Source organism: Periophthalmus magnuspinnatus, chromosome 6 (assembly GCF_009829125.3).
Source record: "Periophthalmus magnuspinnatus isolate fPerMag1 chromosome 6, fPerMag1.2.pri, whole genome shotgun sequence".
NCBI classification, from domain to species: domain Eukaryota; kingdom Metazoa; phylum Chordata; class Actinopteri; order Gobiiformes; family Gobiidae; genus Periophthalmus; species Periophthalmus magnuspinnatus.
In genome coordinates this window covers 13,646,870-13,674,716 of record NC_047131.1, presented here as the reverse complement: position 1 = coordinate 13,674,716, position 27,847 = coordinate 13,646,870, and the positions used below count along the sequence as shown (strand labels likewise).

Below are 27,847 nucleotides of genomic sequence, written 5' to 3'. Positions count from 1 at the left end.
CTTGGCAAACGAAAAAATCAGTTCTGGCAATTGGGCAAGCCTATGGGCTGCAGAAGGCTCCACTGCTTTGCTTCAACAAAGACTGTACCAAGCATCGACAGAACAGAAGGCCTTCACAGATGGCAGCCCCTCAGCACCAACTGAGTACTGTTACAACCGGGTAACAGCTGGACAGGGCCCAGCGCTCTCACTTTAGGCTCATCTTCACATGCCTGTATGTCATTTCAAGTGTGATTTTGTCAATAGTAGCTGCAGGTGCATCAACATAGTCCCAGTCTTGACAGTCCTAGTTTTGAGCCCTGTGTTTCCTGTCCCAGGAGATTTATCCCAAAACTATTGATTTGTCCCAGTTTTATACAAGAAATGTCCCAGGTGTCCCTATTTTTGACTGATTTGATCCCCGCTAACAGTAAAGAAAATATTGTCATTTGTTTAGCCAAAATACAGAAAATCATGCTTGAAAAAGGCAAAAAATGCAGTCAGTTGCACTCATAGAAGTCACTCAGATTATATACTGATCCACAAGTGAGTCGAGAATGGACAATACACACTCTTTTCACAATACGATTCATGCCAGCCATCCCAACCCAGGGGTGTCTCTGTCTAGAATTTTGAAAATCTGGTCAACAAAAAAAAATCCTATCTGAAGGAGCGGTGCAAGAAGCACAAATGTTCAAATAATTTTGTCAACATAAAGCTTTTGTCACTTGCAGACTTACTTACAGTGGAAAGAGTAACCAAAACTTTTACTCAAGTAAGAGTAGTGTTACTTCAATACAAATATTACTCAATAGGAGTAAAAGTATACTGTTAGAAAAGTTCTCTGAAAAGTACAATTTATTCAAAAACTTCAAGTAAATGTAACTTAGTACTACCCACCTCTGTTCTTAATTTTATATTATTTTAAAATCTATTCAATTCAAAAGCCAATTTGAATAATAGATGAAAATATAAAAATATATGAAAATATGAAAATATAAAAAATATAATATAATATATGAAAAAGATAAAAAATAAGAAAATATGTGGAGTTCCCAGACTTTCCAAATAAAGTCCTACACAACCCTTTCCACTTCTCAGATTTATGAATGAACGGGATGTTGTTGACTTTGAGGACGTGGCGGTTCTGGTCCAATCCAATCACCGCCCTGCGTCTGAAGTGGACCAATCACGTCGCGACATCACACTCGCCGTCCTGCTCTCTGATTGGTTGGCTGCAGCTTTAGCACCGGAAGAGCATGGGTGTGTTTCCGCTTTGCTGCTGCCCTCAAACTGCACCGAACAACTTCTCACCAGACCCGGGTACTTTACTTTTACTCTCTTATAATGACTGAAAATCTTTAGCGTTTGGGCCATTAATTAGCTGTGATTTAGCGGATACGCGACGTTATGCTAAAGGTGTTTGTGATATTGTTTTCGTAGCCAAACGTCAGCTAATTGTGTTGACTCCAATCTAACGGGACGCAGATTACACTATTATTACTCACAGGGAGGTTCTGCTTTCTTTCTTAAACGGGCTATTATCACTTAAAAAAGGAAGCTGTCGTGAGGTTGTGTGTATTAGTGCAGTTTTAAGATGCAGTTTTCAGACCTATTTTAGATCACAACTATCTGAATCCGTCAAATCTCATATTTTAGCTATTTAATTGGTTTATTAAACAGGGACTAATAATGCTTTCCCATTTAATAGTACAAAATGTGGTGTATACAATTTCTAACCAAACTGCAATAAAACGCAATAACTAATATGCAGGCCACTAGGGCAATTATAGGACTGTATTAACAAAATTTTAACCATACCACTTGTGACATTACTTAAACAGTAGTTCCTTTTATGGGTGTGCGATATGCCAAAAAATGTGTATGTAATTTTCTTGGAACCAGATTTTGATTTCGATTTTATCACAGTCCATGTATTCCTGGTATTTTTACATTGCCTTGAAGATGTAAATTGCTGCAATCTGACCAGAACTGAAGAGGTGGCTTGGATTAACAGCGAAATGTCTTCACTCCTACAACTTTTTGTCCAGTTGACAGATTTAACTTTTGCTTGTCTAACCTGTTATATGCGCTTTAATCATTTGTGGGTGTTTTCTACACAGATTGTCAAGATGGAGCTGCGTCCCTTGTTCATGTGCTTTGCCGTGTGCCTGGTGTACGCCTCCAGTAAACCCATGGAGAAGAAAGACCGTGTGCATCATGATGAACCGCTGAGTAACCGCGAGCACAATGACGCAGAGGACTTTGATTATGACCATGAAGCTTTTCTGGGACAAGAGGAGGCCAAAACTTTTGACCAGCTCACGCCTGAGGAGAGCAAGGAGCGCCTCGGGTGAGAGAAAAACACAGCTCTGGAGGTAGTGTGTGGAGTGATATGAATGCAAGTGGAAAATGAGGCTCAGATGCAGAAATTTTGTGGCTTCTTTTTCACCTGTTTTTTCATGATTTGGCCCAGTACTACCTGATCAGCTTCATGTTGCAGGATTTGATTATGTAAAGAATGCAAATGGACAAGTTTGTGTACATTTCATCAATTAAAAGCTGTATGGATGGGGTGGGAGGAACAATGACAAAAATTAATATGTCTTCCACTTCCACTTTATGGACATTTTTCCAATATTTACATTCAGATTATCAATTTTTGATACTTCTCCCACTTTAAGAAACCAATGAGAGACTGTTCCTTAAAATAGAACCTTAACCTTAAATTACATCAAAACATCTGCAGGTATAATGATTAAAGCACAAAATCTGCAAATACGAATTCTGACCTTTCCCCCAGCTTAAGAATAGTGCAGTAGCCAACCTGTGAATGTATTACTGCAATGTTGATATTGGACAGCGTATCTCAATTCCTGTAAAATGCCATTTCTGATTATTTACCTCCCTTACCTTCCTTGTGGCAATCAGCCAGTCCCCCAAATCGACCCCAAACAACCTACAGAGGCAAACCAGCCTGCACCACTCAGCTGCACCAACACAAAGGGATATGTAATGTAAAAGTGTACAGCATAACATGTTAGATCATTATACATTCTTTTTTATTTGAACAAACCAAGTGTTATAGTAAAACCTGTATGATTTATGGTTTTAAGCAACATGTCAACAAAATGCAATGTATCTTTAACAAATCAGCTAAAGCAAGAAAACAATCAGTTTGGAATGCACTTCACTGTAACTGGTTAAATTGACCTGTTGCTCACTCAAGAGGCTTACCATAGTAGGTAAGTCAGTAGGTGCGTCTTTGAGCTAAAAGCTGTATTAAAAAGAGGGATAATTTAATATTAAAAAAAATCTTGCTCCACTTGCAGTATGTTGGTGGAGCGCATTGATGAAGACCAAGATGGCTTTGTGACAGTGGAGGAGATGAAGAAGTGGATCAAACATGCCCAGAAGAGGTGGATTTATGACGATGTGGACAGACAGTGGAAGAGCCATGACCTGAATGGAGACGGGGTTGTGTCCTGGGACGAGTACAGGAACGCCACCTATGGATACATCCTTGGTACGTCTACTCTGCATTATGATTCTCTGGACTATTAAAGTGGTTTACTCTTTTACTGTTTGGTTAGTGCTCCAACAATAAATTGGACTAGACTTAAAAATCTTAATTGTAATTTGATAATCGTTATCTGGACTCTACAGACTTTAAAACTTATACGAAAAGACCTTTTTATAACAAAGACATTGGCATTATTAAATCACAATGTCAAAAATGTATCAATAATACACTTCACTGGTATGTAAGTATTCTCTATCTAGAAGTCTTCAGTCACTTCCTTGGCAAATCCAAACGGATATAACTTGGTCACCCATCATTTTGAAGAAAATCTAATTTCTTTTAGTCTAGCTCATTGATTCTGCGTAAATCCACCATGTTTTTCCACTCCCTTTTGATATTTTTTTCCTTTGTTTTTTTTCCCTTGTAAGCAGCCGTATTTGTTGTGATACGGACGGACAATGCCTTACCAACACTTACTAGTTCACTACTAAAATAATTGTAAGTTGCAGTATATTATTAATTTCCTTTCTTTCTACATACATTCACATTAAAAAGTGATTACATTGGCTTGAAAGGGAAAGTGTCTTGCTCAATGGCACAGTGGCTTTACCAACAAAGCAGTTAATACATATTATTTCATTGCGTCAGTGAATTGACTATAAAGCACCAGAAAATGTGTGTCTTTCTAGGTACCATAAGGATTGAAACTAAAAAGATAAAAATTTAAAATGGGTCAAAAGCCTGTATTAGAAATAACTCGAAAACAGGACTAAAACAAGAACTTTAAAGCTCCAAGTCTCGGCACCATCAGTGGTTCCAACACCATATATTTGAAAATCACTGTGGTAAGAAATAATATAATATCAGTTATTTGGTCAAAGTTGTTGAGACCAGAAGATGAACAAATTACTTAATGTAATGAGGCTGACATGTCACGCCCAAGGACACAACAGAATAAAATGGGCCAAAGAGGGAATTGAACTCCTGTTAGTTATCTCTCTAGAAGAATAGGAACATGGAAATTAGTTTGAGTTAAATATATTATATTGTTTTGCAGATGACAGTGACCCAGAGGATGGCTTGAGCTACAGACAGATGATGGACCGCGATGAGAGGAGATTCAAGATGGCTGACCAGGATTCAGACATGAAGGCTAACAAAGAGGAGTTCACCGCGTTTCTTCACCCAGAGGAGTACGATCACATGAAGGACATTGTGGTCCTGGTGAGTGCAGATAGAGATTTCCACCCTTGATACTTTACATGGTTGTCAAAATAACTAGTGACCTAATAAATAGATGTGATAATCAAAAACACTTGGTGACACGTGTCACATGATTCAGTGGATTTTTAGATTAAGTGTTGTATTTGGAAGACAAAGTACAATGCATTTTAAAATAACTTTAAATCTGTAACATTTCCTTTTCCATAGTTTTCTTTGTACAAGTATGAACAATCACAATTAGGATTACTCTGATCAGTTTACAGCAGGGGTCACCAACCTTTTTTAACCTGAGAGCTACTTTATGGGCACTGAATCATACGAAGGGCAACCAGTTTGAGACGCTCTTCTGAAATAACAAATTTTCTCAGTTTGCCTTTAGTTATACATTATTAATAATGATAAATGATAATCATCTATGTGAACACTGATCACGGTGCAAGACACTGATCACATTAATGATTTCCCAAAATAATTATCAACAATGAGCAAGGAGGGAAACAGATATCAGTATACAGCACTTTAACTTTACTAATCTTAGTTATTGTTAAATTTCCAGATGACACTTGCATCACTAGATCTCATAGGAAAAGTGTCCCATTTTCACTATCCATTGACAAACCTTTTTAACAAAACATAAATAATATACATTGCACCATGTTTCATAAAGTTATCAATTATGTAATGTTAAAGAAAAATAAGCTTACATATTTTTAAATAAATCTCGGTTGCGTTGTGTGACTTTTTCACCGGTGTCGTGAAAAAAGCCTGTTGTTTACCCAAAGCTGCGTTTAGCTCTGGGCTTGTTCTGCCCATAGTGCGCGTCCCCGTGGGTAGTTAGTGTCGAGTTTTGTGAGACGTAGTGAAGTGTCCCTCCACATTGTGCCGCTTTGCTGTCACCACAATTGCTCCGCAGATGAGATACACGCAGGTTTCTTTTACAGTCTTATATCGTGGTGAAAGTGATCTCTTTATTTTCTACCATGTTTTGGAGTAAGAAACTGCTTTCAGCGCATCCTCACAGCGCTCGCGAGCGGAGCACTGGTTTTGTCAGGTGCACAATACTGACCTTTGAAGTGAGTAGGTCAAAGTTCACCTTAACTTATCTAAACTTCACGTATAATGAACATATGTTCAAGATATTGTCATTTTTAAATCTATATAAACGCAAGGGTGATAAAAAAAAAAATAGTAACAGAATAAAATAAAATTTTAGGTGCAGCTCATTAGTGAGTTGTGCTATTTTTAGAACCGGTCTGTGGGCGACTCATGTGGGGCTTGGGGGCGACATGGCGCCCGCGGGCACAGGGTTGGTGACCCCTGGTTTACAGGCTGCCTGGCTGCAGTTACATGCACACTCAAAATCTGATCATTATCAGATTTCTGTAGTTATAAGAGTTATAAGACTATTAAAATTACAAGTAAACAACAAAATCATTCGATTCATTAATTCATAGATTAGATTTCATTCAATCATAGTACTTTCTTTTGTATTCCCATGTGGTCTGTGTAATTCCTCAGCCATCCAGGTAGGTTTCATAGTGCTCCATGGGCGTATATTAGTCTATGTGTCTTATACTTGTTCTGATACAGCTCAAGATCATTCTAAAGTTTTTCAGAAAAGGTTCATGTCCCATGAAGATGACATTTTTTAAATATTGATACTTGTTCAAATTAATCAATACGAGTAAAGAAAAAAGTTTTCTTCTAGTTTAATGGCAGACTAACAAAATAATACTAATTCTGAAATGCATTTTGAAAAGTGAACCACCAATTGAAAAGTATTATACAATTCAAGTGATTCTCATTGGTTGGTGTGAGCAAGATTCCAACAATGTCTGTGTACTCAAGTCTAAAACAGAAATAACTACAGATAATTGTGCATTTGTTTTGACATTCTATTGTCTGTATTTCATATCCTGTTACCATTGTGCAGTCTTGTATCTACTTACATTTGGCCCATTTTAATCTGTCCATTTCCTGTTCTCTTCCTGTAGGAAACCATGGAGGACATCGACAAGAACGGAGATGGCCTGATTGACCTGGACGAGTACATCGGTCAGTTTTTCTTTCACCAAGAGTTTTTTGTTTTTGTTAGTTAGTTTGGAAACCAATTAGTTGGTGACGTGAGGAAATTATGTAGGTTACATTTTGCTTCAACTCTTGTTGAAAAAATACTTGTAATATTTGTACTCTGATACTCTGTAATTGCACAGATGAAGAGGTTATATCATTTCACTTATTATGAGATGGCTCTAAACATTGTGTCAGTATTTGTGGAAAGGCCCCGTAATAATTACAGAAATTAAGAACTGCATTTTGAATTTTAAGCAGCAGCTGATTGACTGTTTAAGAGAGGTCCACCCTGCTTCACTTGTTTGACTGAAATTGGTGTTTTATAGCTGTTCCAAAGATGTACTAGTGGCTAAAAATGTGTGTACTATTTATGTGCTAAAGGGTTTGTGAGAACTATGAGTTACTAGTTACTTTTTCTTTTTGTGATTACTACTACTGGTTATTGTAATTATACTGTCTGTACTCTGTCTGGCTAACTGATTGCTGTCTTGTTGTCCAGGTGACATGTACAACCAGGACGGGGATGCCTCCGAGCCCGAGTGGGTGAAGACAGAGCGTGAACAGTTTACTGAGTTCAGGGACAAAAATAAAGATGGGAAAATGGACAAAGAGGAGACCCGAGACTGGATCCTTCCCAGTGACTATGATCATGCTGAGGCCGAGGCCAAGCACCTGGTCTATGAGTCAGATTCTGATAAGGTATGTGCACATTTTTTAAGTCTTTATTTTATCTACAAATCTGCAGATTGCCCAGTAAGATAGGCCCAGTAAAAACAGACATATTAATCATAAACCAGGTCAACACTGGCATGTTTGACATGTTGCTTGCATTTTGAACATGCCTCACACATGATTTTGATTTAAATCCTCTATGCACTGCACTGTATATTTTGAGATACCCGTGCACAAATGTTAATATTAAAGAAAACTGCAGAGCTAAAATCCAGTGCATGGAGAGTGTGAATATTGACACAAGTATGTGGTGTTGGTTCAGTCGTGTTTGGCCACTTCGTGAGACACAAAGAGGAGATCTGTCTTTTATGGCCTACCCTGAATTCTCAGTTGGATTACTGTTGCCATGGTGAATCCTCAAGTATTTTCAATCATAAGAGTATTATCAATCTAGCTGTCGCCAGGTTATAAACAAACCATATTACAACACACATTTGCCTAATAACAACAAAATTGAATGATGTGTTTTTAAGGGTGGGAACTTTTGGTGCCATCTTGTGGCAAAAGAGCAGATTAAGAAACCGTTACAACAAATCTTGTCTAGTGTCAGGGAGGTAACAAAAACCAGATGGAAAAATTGAAATAAATAAATAGGGAATTTAATGAATAGGATTGTAAAAGGTAAACTAAACAAAAGGGATCTAAAATATTTACACAAAGGTAATGTGCAAGGTTTAAACTTAAGAGTAACAAAGGTCAAGTTTAACTAAGACACAAATTTTACAATGATTGACAAAATCTTGACAAACACAAAGTCAGTACTGACAGTTGAGTGTCTCGGAAACAGTCACAATAGTGACAGAACATGAGAAACACATTTTACATAAGCTAAATGAGACAGGTGAGCTGAATCTCCTTAAATAGAGGAGGTGGCTGCTACTAAAAGGGAAAGAGAATATGGCCTGGGACCGTAACACAAACCACCAAAATTCTGATCACCACTTCTCATAAGATTAAGTACTATTAAACCAGATGAACCATAAAGATTGACCCGGATCCTAAATAACCGATAAATAAATTGCAAAGAAATTTGTTAATGGATTAATTATCAGAAATAAACAATATGGGAAAAGACTGGACAGTAGTTAACTGTTTGGTCTCCCTGTAGGACGGCCGTCTGACCAAACTGGAGATCGTGGACAAATACGACCTCTTCGTGGGCAGCCAGGCCACAGACTTCGGGGAGGCGCTCACACGACACGATGAGTTTTAACTCCTCGCCTCCTGCTCAGAGACTCAGGCTCTCAGAGACTCAGGCTGTGCTGCTCGCCTCTGCCACTAGAGAGCGCTGTCACCACCATGGGCCCAAATGCCACGGACAATAATTTATTTGAATGTTGTTGTTGTTTTTTTTTATGAAAAATGATTCCTACACAAGTTTGGTCAGTTTTAAATTCCACTTTTTTCACTATAGAAGGATGGACAGTGTTAAAGACAAAAAAAAAAAAAAAAAAAATCAGGATGCATCTTTCTAAAATGCACTGGACCATTAAGAGTAACATTTTGCTGTAAATTTTGTATCATGCCCAAATAGATGTGTTTTTGTTTTTTTTAATGGTACAATATATAACTTTTCTGGTCTAGGGTATGTCACCTGCTTGTTTCCATGCAGACGTTACTGCTCGAATGATCTACTCTATGGCATTAGACATGTCAGTGACACTTAATAACTACACCTTAATAAAGCCTAAACAAAGACTTAATTCATAATGAACAAATAGTTTATTAAAATGATTCAGTGCTAATTATGTAGTTACTAATCCTGAATTGTTCTTAATATTTTTTTGTTTGTTTTATGCATTATTAAGGCTAAGTGGTTTTAGTTGATGTCATGGAGACGAGCAGGTGACAACACAACACTTAAGTTACAGGCCAGATCTGTGGATAGGAAAGTAAAAATGTTGTTCAAGATGTCTTCATAGCAATAAAAATGCCAGTAGTTCAATCAGTCCAGTATATATAACTTAAATGCCATGCTGTGGAACATTCCGGGCAAATCAACATTTTCATGGAGATAAGAAGGTAACAGGCTGAGATCCTTCACTAGAAAAGTTACACATTGCACCTTTACTAAATGAATGTTGTGTTGCTGATGGTAGGAGACTGCTAAATCAGAGTGAAGACTATTTGGACCAGTGCAATAATGAAAGCAGGTTTAGTTTTTAATAGAATGATGTCTCTCGGTGAATGTTGGACTTGAAGGCCTTGATCGAACAGTTTTGTCCAGAGAAGCTGCATTATGCATCACCACACTGGTATGCATGTTGTGTACATATATTACTTGTGTATTTCTGTTTGATGTGTTTACTTTTGTATTTTGTGCCAAGCTAAAAAAAAACAAAAAACACTTTGATTTCACGCAAAAAGTTAACCCTTTGTTTTGATTGGATTCGTCCTAAAAGTTTGGCTTGTATTATCACTACCACCTTATAACCACTGTTGATACTTTTATCTATGATTATAAATTGTATATGAAATTGTTTTTTACAGGCTGACCTCACCGACAGAAGTGACTTTACTGTAATGATGTTGGTGCAGCCCAAGTAAGGTCCATTTTGTGATTGGGAGAAATGTCTCAATAAAATAAAACAAAAGGATTAAATGATAATGACTTTTTTAAGGGTGGGATGTTTAGGGAACTTTTGGTGCCATCTAATGACAAAAGAGCAGATTAGGAAAGCACACTGTTTAAATTAACTTTTTATAAAATCAAAATTCTGATCACCACTTCTCATAAGATTAAGCTCTTAGTATGATTAAAACAGATGAACCATAAAGTTTGACCCAGATCCTAAACAACAGATAAAACTGCACAGAAATGTGTTAATGGAGGAAGACTATCAGAAATAAACAATTTAAGACCCACAGAGGTGTGCTCTTTGGCAAGAAACTTCACCCAACTTACCATTGGGTAAATAGTCTGTGAGCGTGGTTGGTGATTGAAGGGGTCGATGGTGCAGACTGGCGGCGCAGTTGCCGAGTGGATAGCACTCACACCTCACAGCAAGAGTTCAACTCCTGGGCTGCTTGGGATTTTCTGTGTGAAGTTTGCATGTTCTCTCTGTATCTGGATGGGTTTCCCCCATCAACCCCAAACATGCACAATTGCTAAAATCCTCCACCTAAGGCAGTCCTGACCAAGACCAGTTTAAAATCTGGAGGTGGGTCCCCCACTCCTCTTGACAGACTAACTTCCATTTCTCTACCCTAGGGTAGCTGTGGCTACAAGCTTATTCTGGAAAAGGATTATAAATATCTAATGGATGGATTCTTGGAAATAATAGACTTTACTCTCTTGAATCCAGCAGTGTTTACATTTAATCCCTTTGTGTGTGATTACATATCATTGCTTCAATGGCACATCACATCAAATATTTATTAAACATCTAAAAACATTTAAAAACCTATGACAAGGTCAGAAGAGCATTACAACAATCATATTTCTGTCTAAAATAGGACTGTGTATACCATAAAAATATAATTTAATCCAAATGAATTCTAATCTTTTCGGTTAGTGCTATACCTAATCATTGGTGAATACAACATTATTATGACTTAATAAAACAAGACACTTGAGCAGTCCAACAGCAGACATTATTATTCATCTGTCTCAGTCAAACCATTAAAACCAGTCTCTGTCTCTCTCATACAGTCCTGTGTATTTGAACCTATTTCCTGAAGGTGACTATCACAGGGTAACATCTCGCCATCACGTCCAGCAGCTCCTGTTCATCTGGCAGCAGATCTGGACTAACGCTCTCTTCTTCTGAAAACACATCCTCCTCCAGTCCACCGGGGGGCACCCCCACTGATGAATGGTCTGAGTTATCTAGCGACGTGGATGGCTCTACCTCTGTCTCTTCCCCTATAAACAGCGAATGGCTCAGGGATGAACCGATCAACAGTTCAGGACTTGGAGGAGGAGTGGTGACTTGTTTTGCGCACAGCAGAGGAGAGGAGGTGCATCTGGGAGGGGTGGTGACTTTGTGGATTGGCTTGTCAATTGCAGCAGCTGCTAGCCGTATGCTCAGGATGTCGGATGGAGAGGATGGAGAGGAGGGAGGGGACGGGCTCTGGTTGGTCTTTGGATTGGGAGGGGCATAAGGGGTTTCAGGAATGCTTAAGTTTTCCGACAGGTGTAAGGGGGATTCGCATGGAAGTGTTTCTAAACTGATGTTTTCTGTATCCTGGTCATTGGCGTTCTTGCAGGTAGACTGAGTGGCTTTGGCATTGTAATCAGATGTGAAAGGCTCAAGTTGGGAGGGGCCGTCCTGGTCGGAGTAGTTGAAAGACGGGTTGGAGGTCCCGTAGTCTTCAGCACTGATTGGGATGTCCTCCATCTGGGGCATTGTACTTCCTTGGCTCCCCTATTTATGCAGAGTTCCAGGACAAGTTAAAATATTCTCAATATTATAATGGCAGCACAACTCGCAATATAGCTGCTGGTCTGTTTTTAATATTATCAGTGTAATCCAGATGTTTATAATTATAATTTCAAATACTAGATCCTCTGTATGCTTTTAGGGGAGGGATTTCTTATCTGCTAAATTCATTAAGACCAATGTTCCAGGCTCACAAAGAAATATAAATTGTGACTGAATTTGATAGGTGTTTCAAACCAGCCCATTTTAGGGTACAGTATGTAACTTTCTGGAGGTGGCGTGTCATCTGTATGATTCCATAGAAATAGAAAAGTTAAAACCATTCTCCATGTAGATGTTTTATGCCATACTGATTAGGATTATAGCCAAACTATCAACATTTCCATGGAAACAAGGAGTCCATCATCCAGGCCAAATAAGAGTCATATTTGTGGCGATGCAAGCCCACTCACAATAAGGATGATGTTTTTCAGAGTAATAAACACAACCAAAATGGAAAAAAACTAACTTTTACATGAATAATAATGTTCTAATGTCCATAATGTACATGTTTGTTTAACAGGACAGTTATTTAATTAATTGAAGAAATCATTATAAGGGAGTCTATTCCATTGGAGTGATGTTCCCACTTATAATACACATACAATAAGACAATACTACGAGAACTCACCAGTTGAAACCAGCGTAGACTCTGTGGACATATAAAGCATTCCTGTCACACATGACTGTTACTGTTCATATGTGATTATAGAGTTTAACCTTTGTGCTCTCACCACATTGGGGTGTTTGCCCTGGGCTACACTGCCCCTCTCCAGGGGGTCCCTGTGGTCCTTTAGCCTCTTCTTCATCCACGCACCCAGGTAGAGCAGAGACAGCCCCAGAGACACGGCCATGACACAGAAGAAGAGAGCTTTTCCAACCACACAGCCACTGATGCGCTGCCCAGATATCTCACTCTGAGGGGCTGAGAGACACAAGTCAAACTAAAGCTATTACACAGGCCACATGGTAATATAAAAGAAAGTACTATGACTTAATGTTGAAAATCACATTCTATTGTCGTAATGAAGAGTGTTGTATTATCATGGAATCATCATTGAACATTGACTCTGTTCCTTAGTTTGAAATTTTAATATCATGACAAAACTGCAGAAGACTCTTTAGTGAAAATTATCTGAAAATGATATGCTCATTTTTATAATACGTTAAAGGCATTAATTGGTAAGTAGTTCTGAACATATCGCAAAATGATCAGCTAATGCAATACCCATAACGCAGGAGACTAAACGTCATTAAAAAATCTATGGCCCTCTATCTGACAGCAGTTTACAAATTTAAAACTAAAACATGAAAGGCCAAATCAAGACTTAAAGCCAAAGTATGTAACTTATTGGCAAAAAAAGACTAAATAAAATCTTCTTTCCCATTTTGTTTGTGTATATTGCACTGCAAAACATGTGTCCCTACTGTGGGGGGGGGGCTTGCATCTCCACTAACAGTATGGCATAAACCGTATCTATCCCCACAGAGAATGTCCCAGAGTTTGGTTTTAACATGTCAATTCCAGAAAGTTACATACTTTTGAGTTATAGTTTAAATCCTATATTTTCCTTTCTTTTTAATAGGTTTAGAAGTTTGAGCTACATGAGGACAGTTTTTTCTCATGCACAGTGAAGAGATACGCCTTAGTCTTTTTATCCTTAACACCACAATGACAGTAAACAGGGCTCATGATAATCTTGTATCTGATATGGTCTTTTGATTCTCAGCTCTAGATCTCTAAATATGAAAATCTTATTAATATGAACATACCATGAGAAAAAAATGAAAATGAGACAAAACAAACCAAAGTCTCACTAACCTGCTTGTCCCTCAGCCAACACCTCCACAGTGACAGTGGTGAAGGTGGATTCTCCTGACTCCTGATCCACAGCTCTCACCTACAAAATATCAAGACTATCACACTTCTATGGGGTATTAATTGCTAATTACATATCATATTTAGATCACCATGTTACCTTTTTATATCGTTTTGTAAATTAGCCTAAAACAAAGTATTAAAATATTTAATAAGTTTCACTTTCGTATTTGACGCTCCTCATTGCGCCCCTCATTGGACAGAATTGTACTGCTAACCACAATGAGGGTTCGAGTAGTGTCTGGGAGAGATTACCAAAATATGCATGGATGAGGCATGTTTTTGAGGGAACAATGGCATAACATGATAGAAAGCTAAGTTTACATAATAACTTAGCAGTTAGTAGTTGTATTGGCTTCATAATAATAATGTATTGGATTAATATTGTATTATCCATTCACTACTTGGTCACAGTCAGATATCTAGCCAAAAAAAGCTGCCCTGGGTCTGGAAAACTGGCTGCCAATCTGTGCCAATGGCCTCTTCCACCCCACCATAACTATACCAACAACTCATTCACATGCAGGAGGATAAGATAAAGTGAGATAAGGTGTATGGTCATCAAAATCAATCTCCTGAGAAAACTTCTGTTAAATCCTCACTATCTGTTGTTTTAAAGTGACCTTCCATTGCATCATGACACATTTTTTTTTAATCTGTAAGTGAGGAATACGTCTGTGTTTGTACTCTGTTGATATGACTGTACTTTTAAAGGTGCACCATGTAACTTTTAAGGTGAAGGATTGCCCGCCTGCTTGTCTTTATGAAGATGTTATTGCCTCCCTGGAATATTCCAAGCATTAAATTCTTTAACTCTTTCTTGCATTTACCGGTATACACTTAAAGATATTTTTATTGTGCATAAACATACATTCTTACCGTGAGGGGGCTCGCCTCTCCATAGTTTTGACCAGTAACTTGGCCTGGTGTCATAGAATGTTCAAACAATACTTCAGATTTTGCTGTATGGAGACACTTTTTAAGTCCTCCCAGATATATGAAAATGCAAGAGTAAGGGTGCATGTTTTTCGATGTTTTTTTAATGCAACACAAACATCCGTGCTTATATTTTACTTTACTTTTTTGGATAAAATGTTACGGGGCTTTAATGCCATACTGTGGAGAATTCCTGGCAAAGCAATTACATCTCCATGGAGACAAGCAGGTGATTGATATTCCACCAGAAGGGTTACATAGTTACCTTTAGTCTGACCTTGTCCATAGATTCTGGAAGAGCAATGCTAACCTGAATGACATGTTTCTCTCTGGGGCGGAGCTGACTTGTCTTAGCGATCACCAGTCCCTCTTTGGTGACCGTGTACTGCTTTGAGTGATTAGACGTGGGACTCAAGCTGAAAACTATCATGGGGTTAACACTCTGCAAAATTACAATGAAAGAAATATGAAACAAATCATAAATCTAGTTGAAATATTACAGCATGAGTCTTTTTACACACCTGGTTAAAATCCTGGTCAATCACGTTTAACACAAGCTCTCTGTTGCCATATGTGTGAACCAGGGCAACTGTACCACCCCCCACTGTCACAAAGCCTGAATACTGGGACTTCTCAAACGATGGTGGATACTGGTTAAGAGCCAGAATGCGCACCACTACAGGAGCCACGGAGTACTTCCTGGGGTCATTGTCCTGGAAGGCCTGTACAAAATATAGGTTATTTAAGTGGTTGTTCATCAAATAGTATAGATTAGATAAAGGTAGGTGTAGTTCATACCATGACCTGCAGGTGAAGTGCTGGAGTGATGAGCTTGTCAGAAATGCCCAGAGTTAAAAACATCTCACCAGTGTGTCTGTCTATCAGGAAGTGGCCGTCATCATTCCCTACAACACAAATACGTAAATATGAGTATAAACATAACAGTATAAATGAACAGCAGTTATAAAAGTGTATTCCTATTACTGTATACACTAGACCTGTGAGGATGGCATAACTTATGGAGGAGCTGAGGCCGCTGTCCCCGTCCACTGCATGGATGGGCCCAGGAAAGAAGCTCAGCACAATGTCCTGCAGGAAACATGTTACTGTTGCAAAATGGGTTTGAGGGTGTTTTCAATTCATTTACACAGATACAGCTAAAAGACAAACATCAACACATATACATGGCAATATCAATTTATCAGATGGTGAACATGTCTTTGTATAAGTGTACATGCTTTAGCGTGCACACATATTAATAAAAACCTCAGTACACAGCAGAGAGCTAAGACATTTGGTATGTCAGATATAACTGTGAGGAACTATACATTCCAGCATAGTGTAGCAATGGATTCCTATTTAGGGAAATGTTATTAAATGCCATCAGATTTTAAAACAAGAGCAAATGGTACATCAAATGATAAAAGGTAGGGAACCTGGACAAATGATATATACTTTTTTCTCATTCTTAGTATATGGACAGGTCATGCCACATGTGAAATCTCAGAACCTTCAGAATTCACTCACTGGGCTGCAGCGGCTGCACTAGCGCTGATTAATGATTGGCTGCAGGTGCTGGGGTTTAGGTAGTGATGATTCAGCACAGAGATGTTTTAACCAACTGGTTTTAGTTGTAGAAAGTGGAAACCTAAAATGTGGGCCTCATTCAGCTTTCTGATTGCATAATTGTCTTTAAAGCCAAAGCAAAATTTTAGCAAAATCCGTATTTGATTTGAACATGTTGACCGCATATGTTAGGACATAGATACCTAATACAGAGTAAAGAGTGCACTTACCTGCTGTCCCTCAGTGACATTGGCCGTGTAGGTGGGGCTGACACAGACCCGAGCACTGACCTCCTCATACAGGACAGTACAGGGCATGAACAGTGGATACTGGTCATCTCCATCCTGAACTGTGATGGAGACGTGAGCGCTGGTGCTGTACTGCTCCTCTGTGCTCATCTCCTACAACAACACAGTCTGTCACTCAGCTCTCAAGTATGTCAAAATGTCCTAACATTCAATAAATAATCTTACGGAAGCATGCACAACCACACTCAGCAGAGTCTTGGTCTCGTAGTCTAAAGGTTTGGCCAGGACAATATCTCCACTGTTTGGTAGAACCACTTTGAAGTACTTTGCATCAGGCTGCAGAAATAATAAAAATAAAAATAATAAAATATATGATAGTGCTTTGACATGTTCATCTAAGGCTGTCATGACAAAAATCTCTTCAGATTACTCAATTCTGATTAACAATTTATACATTCAGAAAAATGGCTTTATGAATATATTCCCACATTGTCTTAAACATAAACAGCACAGACTTTTAATCAGTTTTCTAAACCACATGCTTTTACAGACAGAGAATTGGCTGTAGACTCAACAATTATTTTTGATGATTATAAATGAGTGAATCTGTATCTCAATAAATTTCACAGCCCTATTTAAATCATGTAAATATTGAAAAACAACTCACTGATGCCTGGTCAATAGTGTACATAATCTTGTCATTATCAGCGTCTATAGCTTGGACCTTGAAAACAACTGTGTTCACCGGAGTCAACTAGAAACAAAGATAAAATTAGATATTTAAGTGGTGATAAAAAAATGAGACACAAGAGACACAAGAGAGTCAAAAGAACAGATGGCATGAAGAGTGTATGATGGAAAAGTTATGTAACATTATCGTACACAGGGTAGTATTATCATGTATTCTCCTCAGAATAAAATATGTTTATATTAAACTGCCCTTGCAAGCCTTAAGTGGAATCCTATTTTCTAGGTTCATATAGACTGATTTCTAAATTGACTGCATCAAAGCAGAGCAAGGTTAAGGCACTGCGACCCAGGTTCAGTGGTTCCTAAGAGTGCAGACTATATACAGTTGCTTTAAGCAGCCAATTGGTTCTTGTTACATCCCTCAAAAATAGACACAGATGGTGAAGAAGAGGAACTAAAGAGGCTGAGGAGGCTGTTGGTGCAGCTGTTGTGAAGATGGGACAAAGGAGGGTTCGGGAATGTTGCTGAAATGAACGGAATGAGGTTAGGAGAGAAGAGGCAATGGTAGCTGGCTGTGGCTGACAGTGACAGACAGGTGACAGACAGGTGACAGTAGAAAGGAAATGAAGAGGAAATACAGCGGTCCTGGTTGAAATGACAGAGCTTCACTTGACACTGTACCTCACTGATGACAGCAGACTGCACAGGCCCATCCACAAACACTGGGATGTTGTCATTTTCATTGAGAATCTCCACCACAATCCTGTAAACACTCTGGGGCAGGAGGGAGAGGTCAGTCATCACCAGGGAAGGTGCACAAGAGGATTCTCAGTAAGGGCAGATAATATACCTGAAGCGTGTCCTCCTCATAACACACCAACTCTGCAATTAAAACAGCGCCCTCTGTCTGATAGAAGAAAAAAGAAAAAATATTATTGGACCTGATAAAGAAAATCTAAACAGAGCGCAACTTGAGAAATCCTTTAAGTTGTTAAACACATCAAGTGCTGAACCTATGGAGTGTAACATCTTGGGAAAACTGATTAAATCCAGACCATGACAAACGTATAATGTGTGGCCATGGTTTTCAGTCAATCAGCATTACAACCAGTATATTTAATGTTATATAGTTACTTACTTATTTCAAATGTCAATTGAAATATTTAAGCGCTAAATAAAATAAAAAAATATTTGATTTTCTTAACAAATGAAAAGATTCAATTGCTTAAAAATGTTGTAATATGGAATTCAATAGCTTACCCATCAACCTGAAAGTTGTCATTTTGATCTCAGTTCTAGCTAATACATACTGTCCTTAGGCAAAACACTTCACCCACCTGACTATGAATTAGCTCCAGGTGTGGAATGAATGAATATTGACTACAGTTTCATGCGTTGAGAGATTTGTACACAAGACATTACACTAAATAATGAGAGCCCATGAACCTTTTGCTCCATTTCAGTGAAGATATTAGCACATTTAGAGGGATTGATACTGTGATAATAACTTGTATATAATTATTACATGTAGTTACCACAACATCCACCCCTGTTTTAGATCCTCCTTAGTCATAAATGCATTCTTCTCATCTGATTTAACGTCTTCATGGTTTACCTCTCGGTCCAGAACTTTTTCTTCAGACGTGTTGAGCCAGAGATTTGTCCCATCCAAAAAGAACCAGTGTGCGTCCTTTCCACGCACCGTCCAGGAGAAGCTGTCCTCAGCCCAGTCCCCAAAAAGCTCTGGAGATAGCACGACCGGGGGACTGTTCTCCCTGACCGCAGCAAACACGTCCTGACCATCCAGACAGCCGCCCCAGCCCGAGATGCCTGCAACAAACATACTGTCACTCTACACGTTTCAGAGCAACATTATGTTAAAGATATGTTACTTTACCATAAGCCTTTGGACTCTGCAATAAGAGTACAAAAACACAGAGTTGGCTCTTGGCCCTCAAAACATGCAGTAGCATTTGTGTGGGGGCCATTTCTTGTCTCTGTTAGACCTCAGGGGCCACATCTGTGATGGTGCAAAAAGAGAGTAAATTAATCTTTTCTTTGCTCTAATGATTTCTGATAAAGCAGGTTTAACACAATTAGGTCCCCTGGTATTGTAGGACCTAATTAGGCTGCAATGTATTTTATAGCCTATTTTGAATACACAATAATGCTCCTTATAATAATTGACTACAATAGATTGCTTATGGAACATAACATAAGAATATCATGTATAGCCTTTGTTAAAGGTCCTATATTAGGCATAATTGACAATTGTGAGCTTTAAGACATGCTATAATGTTGTTACCTCATCAAAAACAGACACAGAGTTGTGTTTTGTTTCATTCACACATGTTAGAGTAATCCTTTATTAGTCTGTCTACACCTCCCAAGCTCAAAATGCTCTGTTCCACCTTGTGATGTCATGAAGTGGTAGTTTTTATCTTTTGTTCAGTAAAGATCTGCAATTCCAAGCTTAAATTATCCAAATGATTCTAGTGAAGGTGTATGGAGTTTAAAAGTGTTTTTTGTTTGAGAAGAACTCAGCCTAAATATGCAGAGTTTGTGTGATAAATATGTGTTAATGAATCAAAAATCCAGGTACGTTTGTGATGAGGAAACAACATTAAAACAGAGATAAGAAAATAGCGTAACATAAGAACATAAACAATGCCTCTAAATGCTGTGATTGAAGGCCAAATACAATGTTGTTTTGATATGATGTTGTTCATGCCATTTTATAGGCTATAAAAAGCCTGTGGCCAATCTGTCTAAAATAGCCAAGCAATAGGCGAGTTGTAAAAATCACTTTACATAGGCTATATCCATAATAGCCTAGTTTTATTGTACAATGTCTTCGCAAAAACTACTAGCAGACCAACCTGTCAAATCCTCAGCAGCTTTCTTCCACACTCTCCATAGCCTCTCCTCCTCAGGTCACAGGGGGAAGACATAAACTATAGTAGGCCTACCTGGAACTATCCCAGCAGCTTTGTTAGAAAAAGGGTCCCGGGTCCAAAAAGTCGCACCCAGAATCTCGCATTCACTTGTGCTAAGAGCTGCTCTGCACCACGGCGTATGTCTCTATATGTGCCCTGTGTCCTGTCCTCTGGTCTCGCACTGGTCCCAGGATAATCTGAGGCTCAGGCGGAGGCGGGGCTTACCTGTGCATAGCCGCGCGCGCGAGCCAACCACAGCGCGGGAAATCACTCTTTGATGTCAGCCGTGGGGTTCACGTGTGCGCAAGATTTGTCTCATCCGAAGCCTGACCTCTGACAACGGCAAGCGGTGACATCAAATCAAAAGTTGTCAATTATAATTAGATGCAATTAGGGGGGCTACATTATACAATATATTTTGTTATGATATTTTGTAGTTTACTGCTTTGTATTTTTATTTGAAGTGCGCAGTGCTGGTAAATAGTTGTTGCTGCTATAGCTAGCCTAAAGGGATTAATTCAATTAGCCTGGCGCCCTAACTAATGTTTCTTTACAAGGATTTAGCTATCAAGTCACAGCTGCTCACCTGCTCAAGATTAGCCCAGTTCTACTAACACATTTGTCCTGCCTGAAGAGGCTATATAATGACCTCACTTCACAGGGTCAACTAGAAGTGATGGACATGTATATAAGGAACGGGGAAACTTTACCATAAAATGTCCTTGGGTTTGATGGATCTGTTGTAAATTAGGGGGAAAAACAGTGAGTTGACTGTTGTGGTTGGAGCTCACCACAGGATGTCAGCAGAGTTCAGTTTAGGCATTAGAGCATTTTAACCACTACTCCACTCAGTCTTTCTCAGAAACTTTAGACTGCGCATTATGATAGTTTGAACTAAACCAAGGATTCCCAATTTAAGGGGGCTGGACCCAAATCTGGGTCACCAAAGAATCCCAGGGGACCCGCATGGAGCTCTTAAAAAGGACCAGACTAGACTGCTTAAATTCTAATGAAGGAATGACATTTTAACCATTTGTAGATTATAAAAACTATGGAATAAGTAAAAGGTTTACTCAATACCCAATTGTGAGTATGTCAAGGCTTTGTAAAGGTTCTGTGGAGAACTTTTACTTTGTGTAAAGGTTCTCCACTATTATACACGCCATAAACTATCAAAAATGGGATTCGCTTCATAAATTTGCTCACACTGCACACAAGGAAATAGATATAACTTCTGTGATGCTCTCATGACACTGCACCCCAGTGAGAGCATGACAATAGTTTGTCAAATGTCTGTATTATTTTCTTTTATTATCTCCATTTTATGTTCCAGTAAACATGATCCGTAATAATAACAACTTTATTGCTGTTGGACTTCACAGAACTTTATTTTTGGTGCTCCCCAGGGCACTGTGCTGGCTCTCATTTTGTTTTTATGACCATGGCCCGCCTAAATGTTACTTCTTCTGGTCGTACAAAGGAGTCTGGCTGGTTAATTAACTCCTGCAGTCCAGAAGTAGTCTAAGTGTTATGCTTTCCAGTGATGTGTGTATGTAAAAAGCAAAGGGGGGCAAAGAAAGCGGGTTGAGTTTTGCGGGAAAGCTTTATAAAATCGTTGTTATTACGTTGTCTCTTATCCTGGCATGAGTCATAGATGAGTCTTTGTTTGCAGTGTGGAGAGAGGGGGGGGGGGGTCATAATTAGAATCAGGTGCGGAGATGTGTCACGTGACGTAATTTGCTACGAGCTTTTAGCAGTTAACGCGCTCTTATGCTACATCCAATACTATCCCTGCATTAGACTGTGCACAATTTAGAGTCTCCATTGTCCTCCGAGTTCCTGAAAGCCTCTAAGACAGTTGTGGGAGGCTGAGTGACTGAACGCAATGGGGATGCACACCACTTGGACGCTTTCCAGCCCAGTGAAACATGACCACTTATGTTTACTCCCGCCCTTTCCGTGCACTTTTACGCACACGCACGTTGGCCAAGTACGAACACACATTTGGCTGCTTAAACAATAGTCTATGGCTCCTCTCCAGTGTCCGGGCCAGGTTTTAGGTCATTACCAAAAAAAGAGGGTCCTTGGGAATCACTAAGTAGGCGTTCTCCTGGGAAAGTTCTGCACACCTGGACGTTTGGAAGCATTTTGGTCTCTATTGGAAGTTTTGGGAAGTAGACTGTGTGATACTTGCCCTTGAGGAGAATGTAAGTGACCACGGAGAAGAGACGCCCTGCCTGCCTCCAGATGTTCCATGTGCGGTGCACGGCGCTTCTGCAGGGAGGGAATGGGACTGGGACAGAGCTCCGGAGAAGCGGGGAGACCATGCGCGGTGCCGTAATGGACCGGTCAACATAACGGTGCATACTTCTGGATCTAGAGCAAAGCAAGAATCAAACTCCGCATCTAATGGATTGGGAGAAAATGAGGACGTTGGATGTGTTGAAGATACTCGTGCTTATGACTGCTGCGTACAGCGTGACTGCAGAGCCACTACACGTTTATGACACAGGTAGAAAAAAAAACACATGGACAGTAATCTATTTTCAAACCTTATGTTATGTTCAGGAACAATGTGAAACCGGCTAAAACAGAAATGCTGTAAGAGTAGTTGTTAAAATATCCAAATAGTCATACAGTGTTTCTGACAGTGTGCCAGTTACGATAGTTTGTATATTTTTATTTAATGTAAAAAAAGCATAATTAATTTGATTGTTCATTTATAAATATGTATAGGCTACTTATGTGTTGGTTATGCATTGATTAATATCTCTTTTTAGCTATACATTTGTAACTCTTTATATTTGTATGTTCCATAAATGGGTAAATTGATAAATAATGTGTGATGTGTTTGCAGTGGTGGACCTGTTGGGAGCTCTGAACCTGTCACAGCCCATCAGTGGGGTGTCCTGGATGCAGACCACCACTGGAATATGGTACAAACTTCGCAGCAGAGCTCCACACCTCACCCTCCCTTCAGAATACTCCCAGTACATAAGCTCCAATGTCAGAAACAGCCTGGGTGTGCTTATAAAAGGTGTGCAAACCTCCAACTCTCCTGCCACCCTGTTCTCTCTCTCTTCTGCATCCTCTCCCATTCTGCAAGTCACATCCTCCTCTAAAAGTCTGAATGTGGAGTACCGGTCTTCAGGAGCAGTGCAGAGGCTCTCCACCTTGGCGTTCCCCAGGAGAAACCCCTTCACTGATCAGGATCTGGTTAGGCTGGCTATAAGTGTGCAGCCGGAGAGGGTCACCTTCTATGTAGAATGTGAGCAAGCAGTGGTTGTACCAATAACAAATGAGGACAGAATCAACCTGACGTTACCTGGAGACATCCTCGTCACTGTGGGCAGCACGCCTGGAAGGAAACACAGCAAATTCACTGTGAGTACAGCTTCAGCAAAAGGACATTAATTTCAGAATGGCTTTATTCAAATCCAAATCTACTTTATGTAGGGTTTTCTACTAGCTGCAGAACTCTCTGTGAAGGCTTATGAGAAGAGAGAATGGGACTGTGACAGCACCGGTAAGACTTTGGAAATTCTGCAAATTCATATTTGACTCTATTGTACAAATGGATATGGATTACTATTTAATCAAATTTAAGCATTGCAATAACTATATCATTTACTCAGCTACAATCAAACAGAGTAGCTTTATTGTCTAGTGAGGTACAAATTCATCTTTGGCCCACCACCACATAAAACAGAACAAGGACAACACACATAACATGTGCTACAAATATGGCCAAAAACACATCAAACATAGGACAATGTGAGTCTTTAGCAGTGTGTTCCAAAAATGTATAAAACAAGTGCTGCCCAGTATGACATGTATTTCACATGTATCTATACTCATACAAATGCAATGGAATTTATTAAAACATTATATTGGCATTATATAACTGTGGGATTGGGCTCAGATCTGGTGGTTTGTAACAGTATGTATCTTATTCTTATGACTTATAAATCTGGCACAGCTATTATTGCAAATAAAAGCTGTAGCTTTTTTATTTTCTATGAACAGGATAAAGATAACTACATCTATAAACTGAATAAACTGAAACTTTTTTTTCTTGTAGATTCTGATAATGCTGATCAGGTGAAGTCAATCAATACGACCACTAGCCAGCAGAATGCTTCTTCCAGCAAACCACAGAGAAAACCAAAAACCACTAAGGATGTCCAGAATGAGCAGCAACACAGAGGGGTGCTGCTGGGGCCTCCATCACCTCCACAGAGCACAAAGACTGGTACAAGCCACGGAGAAGACATAGACAGGCTCGAGACGCTGGAACTGAGGCTGAACCAGCTTACTCAAATGGTGGACATGATAAAAGATCAGGTAGGCAAATGTGAGCTGAAGCACATATTTTGTCCTCAAGTGCCGAGCAATACATGAACAATATACTGATTACGCTACAAAATAATATTAAGTGCTGTTTTTAAAATGAGCTGTTTTATTATGAGTATTAAATGAAACCTTTTGAAAAGTTTCAAAATGAGTGAACTTGCAATTTAAAAAAGCAAGGTAATAAAGTGATTTCAATACACTTTCGTATTTTGAGTGGACAGGCCATTTACATATTTAATATTGCAATATCATTTGGGACATTTACAGCACTTTTCTGATGGGCCACAGAATGATCAGAAATGATATTTTTGTCTTGGAACGTACAAGAGTCATCTAAAGCTTCAGTCTTTAACAGGACTCAGATGTGGCCATACATTCACCTCAGAATTTGAGTGAATATAAACAGTTTGAATGGAATGTATGATTTGATATGTTTGATCATATGTTTTCTATATGCTGAACAGAATGCTGAGCTGCAGACACGTGTGCAGTACCTGGAGGGCTGTGAATGTGTGAGGCAGAGGCAGAGGTGTGTCTGGGAGGGCAGGGAGGTTGAGGAGGGACAGCGCTGGTACACAGACATCCACACCCTCTGCATCTGTACTGCCGGCACGGTCAGGTGTCAGGCCAACACCAAAGGTAAGGTTGATATGCCTGTGTTTGGAACTGGTCGTTCTCTTCGATTATTTTTCCACATCTTAATAAAGCAGATGTACAGTCCAGATAGGTAGTAGTAGTAGTAGTAGTAGTAGTAGTAGATAATAGTTAAAATACTTTTACTTGAGTAAGTTATTGGACCACTACTTTGTAGTTCTATTTTTGTAATATTATTTTGATTAGTATTACTATTACTCTTGGCCATAAACAATTTATGGCCACACTCCTTTTTATCTTATTAGCAATATTTTGAGATGAACAATACCCATCAAATCTCCATTTCAAGTAAATAATACAAGTTTTCTTTAAAAATGTATTTGTTTCATAACTTTGTGAAGTTATGTTTTATTCAGCTGCAATGTTCATTTTGTAACTATGTCTGATTGCATTGTCCCTGTCAAATAAATATATAAATAAATAAATACATTTATATTATACATTTTTCAATCAATGAACCTCAAATTACGTATATACAAAAAAATACAAATTTTTATCCATTCATCCATCCATTTTCTTCCGCTTATCCGGAGCCAGATCACGGGGCAGCAGGCTAAGCAGGGACTCCCAGACGTCCCCACCCCAGACACCTCCTCCATGCAATCAGGCTTGCATCTCTAAACCTAATGAACCTCCATGGAAAGGTTGTTAATTTGGCCATAATCTTCCACAGTGTGGCATCTCCATGGAGAATGTACCAAAGTATGGTTTTAACTTTCTATTTCCATGGAATCATGCAGGTGACATACATATTGTACCTTAAATTTAACTACCGGTAGTATGATTTTTCATTTATAAAACGAGACAAAAAATGACAAAAATGCATTTGACTAAATATTGACTAAAACTATATACAATTTTATCCAAGCAACTGAGACTAAAACTACATTAGAATTTGAGCTTTACAATGTTAGCATTCATGCAAAAGTCATATTTGTGAGAAACCCAGTTGCTAATTGGTCTAACCTTTGCTGCACCTTCCATAAAGCTTAATTACAAACAGAGCGCTCAGCATCTGATTCAGGGTTCCCACGCTCCCACGCAAACGTGTCTGTATAAACACAATTATGTACAATAAAATATGTAAACAACAGCATGCTCTTATGGAAGGTCACACAGTTCTGACTGCTATCATACTTTTCAATTATTGAGCAACATTCCAGTAATGATTTAATCTTGGATCCAGACTAGATCTTTATTTATAGAATCACCACACTTTTTTTTCTTTATTTTTAATGACCCATGCATGTCTCTGCTTGACTAATCTGTCTGTAACACCCATCTGAACTTTGGGAGATAAGACTGGGGCTCCGACTGATGATCTTGAGTGTGTGTCACTTTTCTAATCTGTCTCTAATACCTGAGTTTTTATGTTTCCTTTACAACCTAATGCTGCTGTTTTGATATCTGCTTTATGCTCAATTTTCTATGGATGATGAATTTAAAGTGTGGCCTTTGACTTGTGATTCTGCACTTTGGGGAGTACATTGAGATTTACATGATTTACCGCTCTGACTGACTGTAGAGTAGACTTCTCTAATGGCTCTGAATGTGATGTCCCAGAAAGATAGATGTGACATATCCGCCCCAGCTGTTGTGGGCTCAGCTGTTCTCTGGTGTTCTCTGGTGCTGTTGTGAGACATGTTATGGTTACAGAGTGTCTATTTATCAAGTCAGAATAGTGATTAGGCACAGTCAATAACCCATAATGTAAAGGTTCTATATGACCTTTCAGAGATGGGTAGTACTTAGTTGTATTTACTCTGTGTAATCCCTCAGTGGCCCGGGTTTAACTTTTTAAAAATATTGCTCTTCTCAGTAGTAGTAGTAATAGTAATAGCTTTCAGACACTGTACGTTCACTCCTACTTTAGTACTATATTTTACAATGAAACAGTACTCTTACTTGTGTAAATGTAAAGTCTACAAGTGACAAAAGCTTTATGTTGACAATAAGAAATAATTGATTGATTTAGTTTTTCTAATTTTTGTGTCTATCCTTTGAAAATGTATTATTTGTTATTTGTTGTTGAGTTAGTCATTCCAATTACTGGTACATTATTTTTTTTAGCAGTTGTTATGTCCACAAAGTTGATCTTAAACTAAGTTTTTACTTACACTACTATAAATTATTGGACCACTACTTTGTACTTCTACTTGAGTAATACTATTTTGAAGTAATAGTGCTCTTACTTGAGGACTATTTGTGGCTGCTATTCCCACCTCTGACTTTTTTATCTTATCAAAAACATTTTGAGATGAATAATACCCATTGTATCTGTATTGTATTGTGTAATTTGTAGTGCTACCCCATGGTTTGTCAGCATGTTGTTATTGAAGTAGCTCTGTGCCTGTTTCTTGGCTCTGTACTGGACTGACTTCTAGTATAACATCACTTCATTTCCTGTACTAGACACAGCAACTGGAAACCATCAAATGTATTGTGACTGGGAACTGACTATCTGCCAAAGGATGAAGTAAAAACAGGGGTTAGAAGTGCAAATCTGGCAGAATTCAATCATTGATATTAAAATGTATACAGCCTATGCTTTGTGGCTAGTATTTAGTGTAATTTGTTTGATTTTATCTGCTAAAAGATTTCTTTAGAGTATGTTTTACTTTCTCACTTCAGTC

At 38.8% G+C, this 27,847-nt stretch overlaps 3 protein-coding genes across 3 annotated transcripts in view; 2 read left to right on the top strand and 1 right to left on the bottom strand.

Moving 5' to 3' along the window:
- Positions 1–1,230: 1,230 nt before the first annotated feature.
- Positions 1,231–10,133, top strand: calub (calumenin b). The gene is made up of 7 exons (XM_033967768.2): positions 1,231–1,302; positions 2,103–2,332; positions 3,312–3,505; positions 4,560–4,726; positions 6,721–6,781; positions 7,299–7,498; positions 8,640–10,133. Exons 2-7 carry the CDS (start codon positions 2,112–2,114, stop codon positions 8,742–8,744), a joined length of 948 nt encoding a protein of 315 aa, XP_033823659.1. The 5' UTR covers positions 1,231–1,302; positions 2,103–2,111; the 3' UTR covers positions 8,745–10,133.
- Positions 10,134–11,199: 1,066 nt separating this feature from the next.
- On the bottom strand, positions 11,200–20,241 carry LOC117371810 (protocadherin alpha-4). The gene is made up of 16 exons (XM_055222577.1): positions 20,151–20,241; positions 19,169–19,291; positions 18,887–19,101; positions 18,122–18,178; positions 17,953–18,045; positions 17,249–17,335; positions 16,807–16,917; positions 16,564–16,734; positions 15,766–15,856; positions 15,566–15,672; positions 15,289–15,489; positions 15,078–15,209; positions 13,775–13,853; positions 12,687–12,877; positions 12,584–12,604; positions 11,200–11,898 (listed from the first exon to the last, which is right to left on the bottom strand). Exons 2-16 carry the CDS (start codon positions 19,257–19,259, stop codon positions 11,200–11,202), a joined length of 2,346 nt encoding a protein of 781 aa, XP_055078552.1. The 5' UTR covers positions 19,260–19,291; positions 20,151–20,241.
- A 2,069-nt stretch (positions 20,242–22,310) lies between these two features.
- Positions 22,311–27,847, top strand: part of kcp (kielin cysteine rich BMP regulator) — a 34,480-nt gene continuing 28,943 nt past the window's right edge. Inside the window, exons 1-5 of the mRNA XM_033967484.2 lie at positions 22,311–22,719; positions 23,065–23,591; positions 23,664–23,733; positions 24,289–24,551; positions 25,025–25,199. Of these exons, the coding sequence (XP_033823375.1) occupies positions 22,617–22,719; positions 23,065–23,591; positions 23,664–23,733; positions 24,289–24,551; positions 25,025–25,199 (1,138 nt within the window). The 5' untranslated portion in view covers positions 22,311–22,616. The remainder of the gene's footprint in view (positions 22,720–23,064; positions 23,592–23,663; positions 23,734–24,288; positions 24,552–25,024; positions 25,200–27,847) is intronic.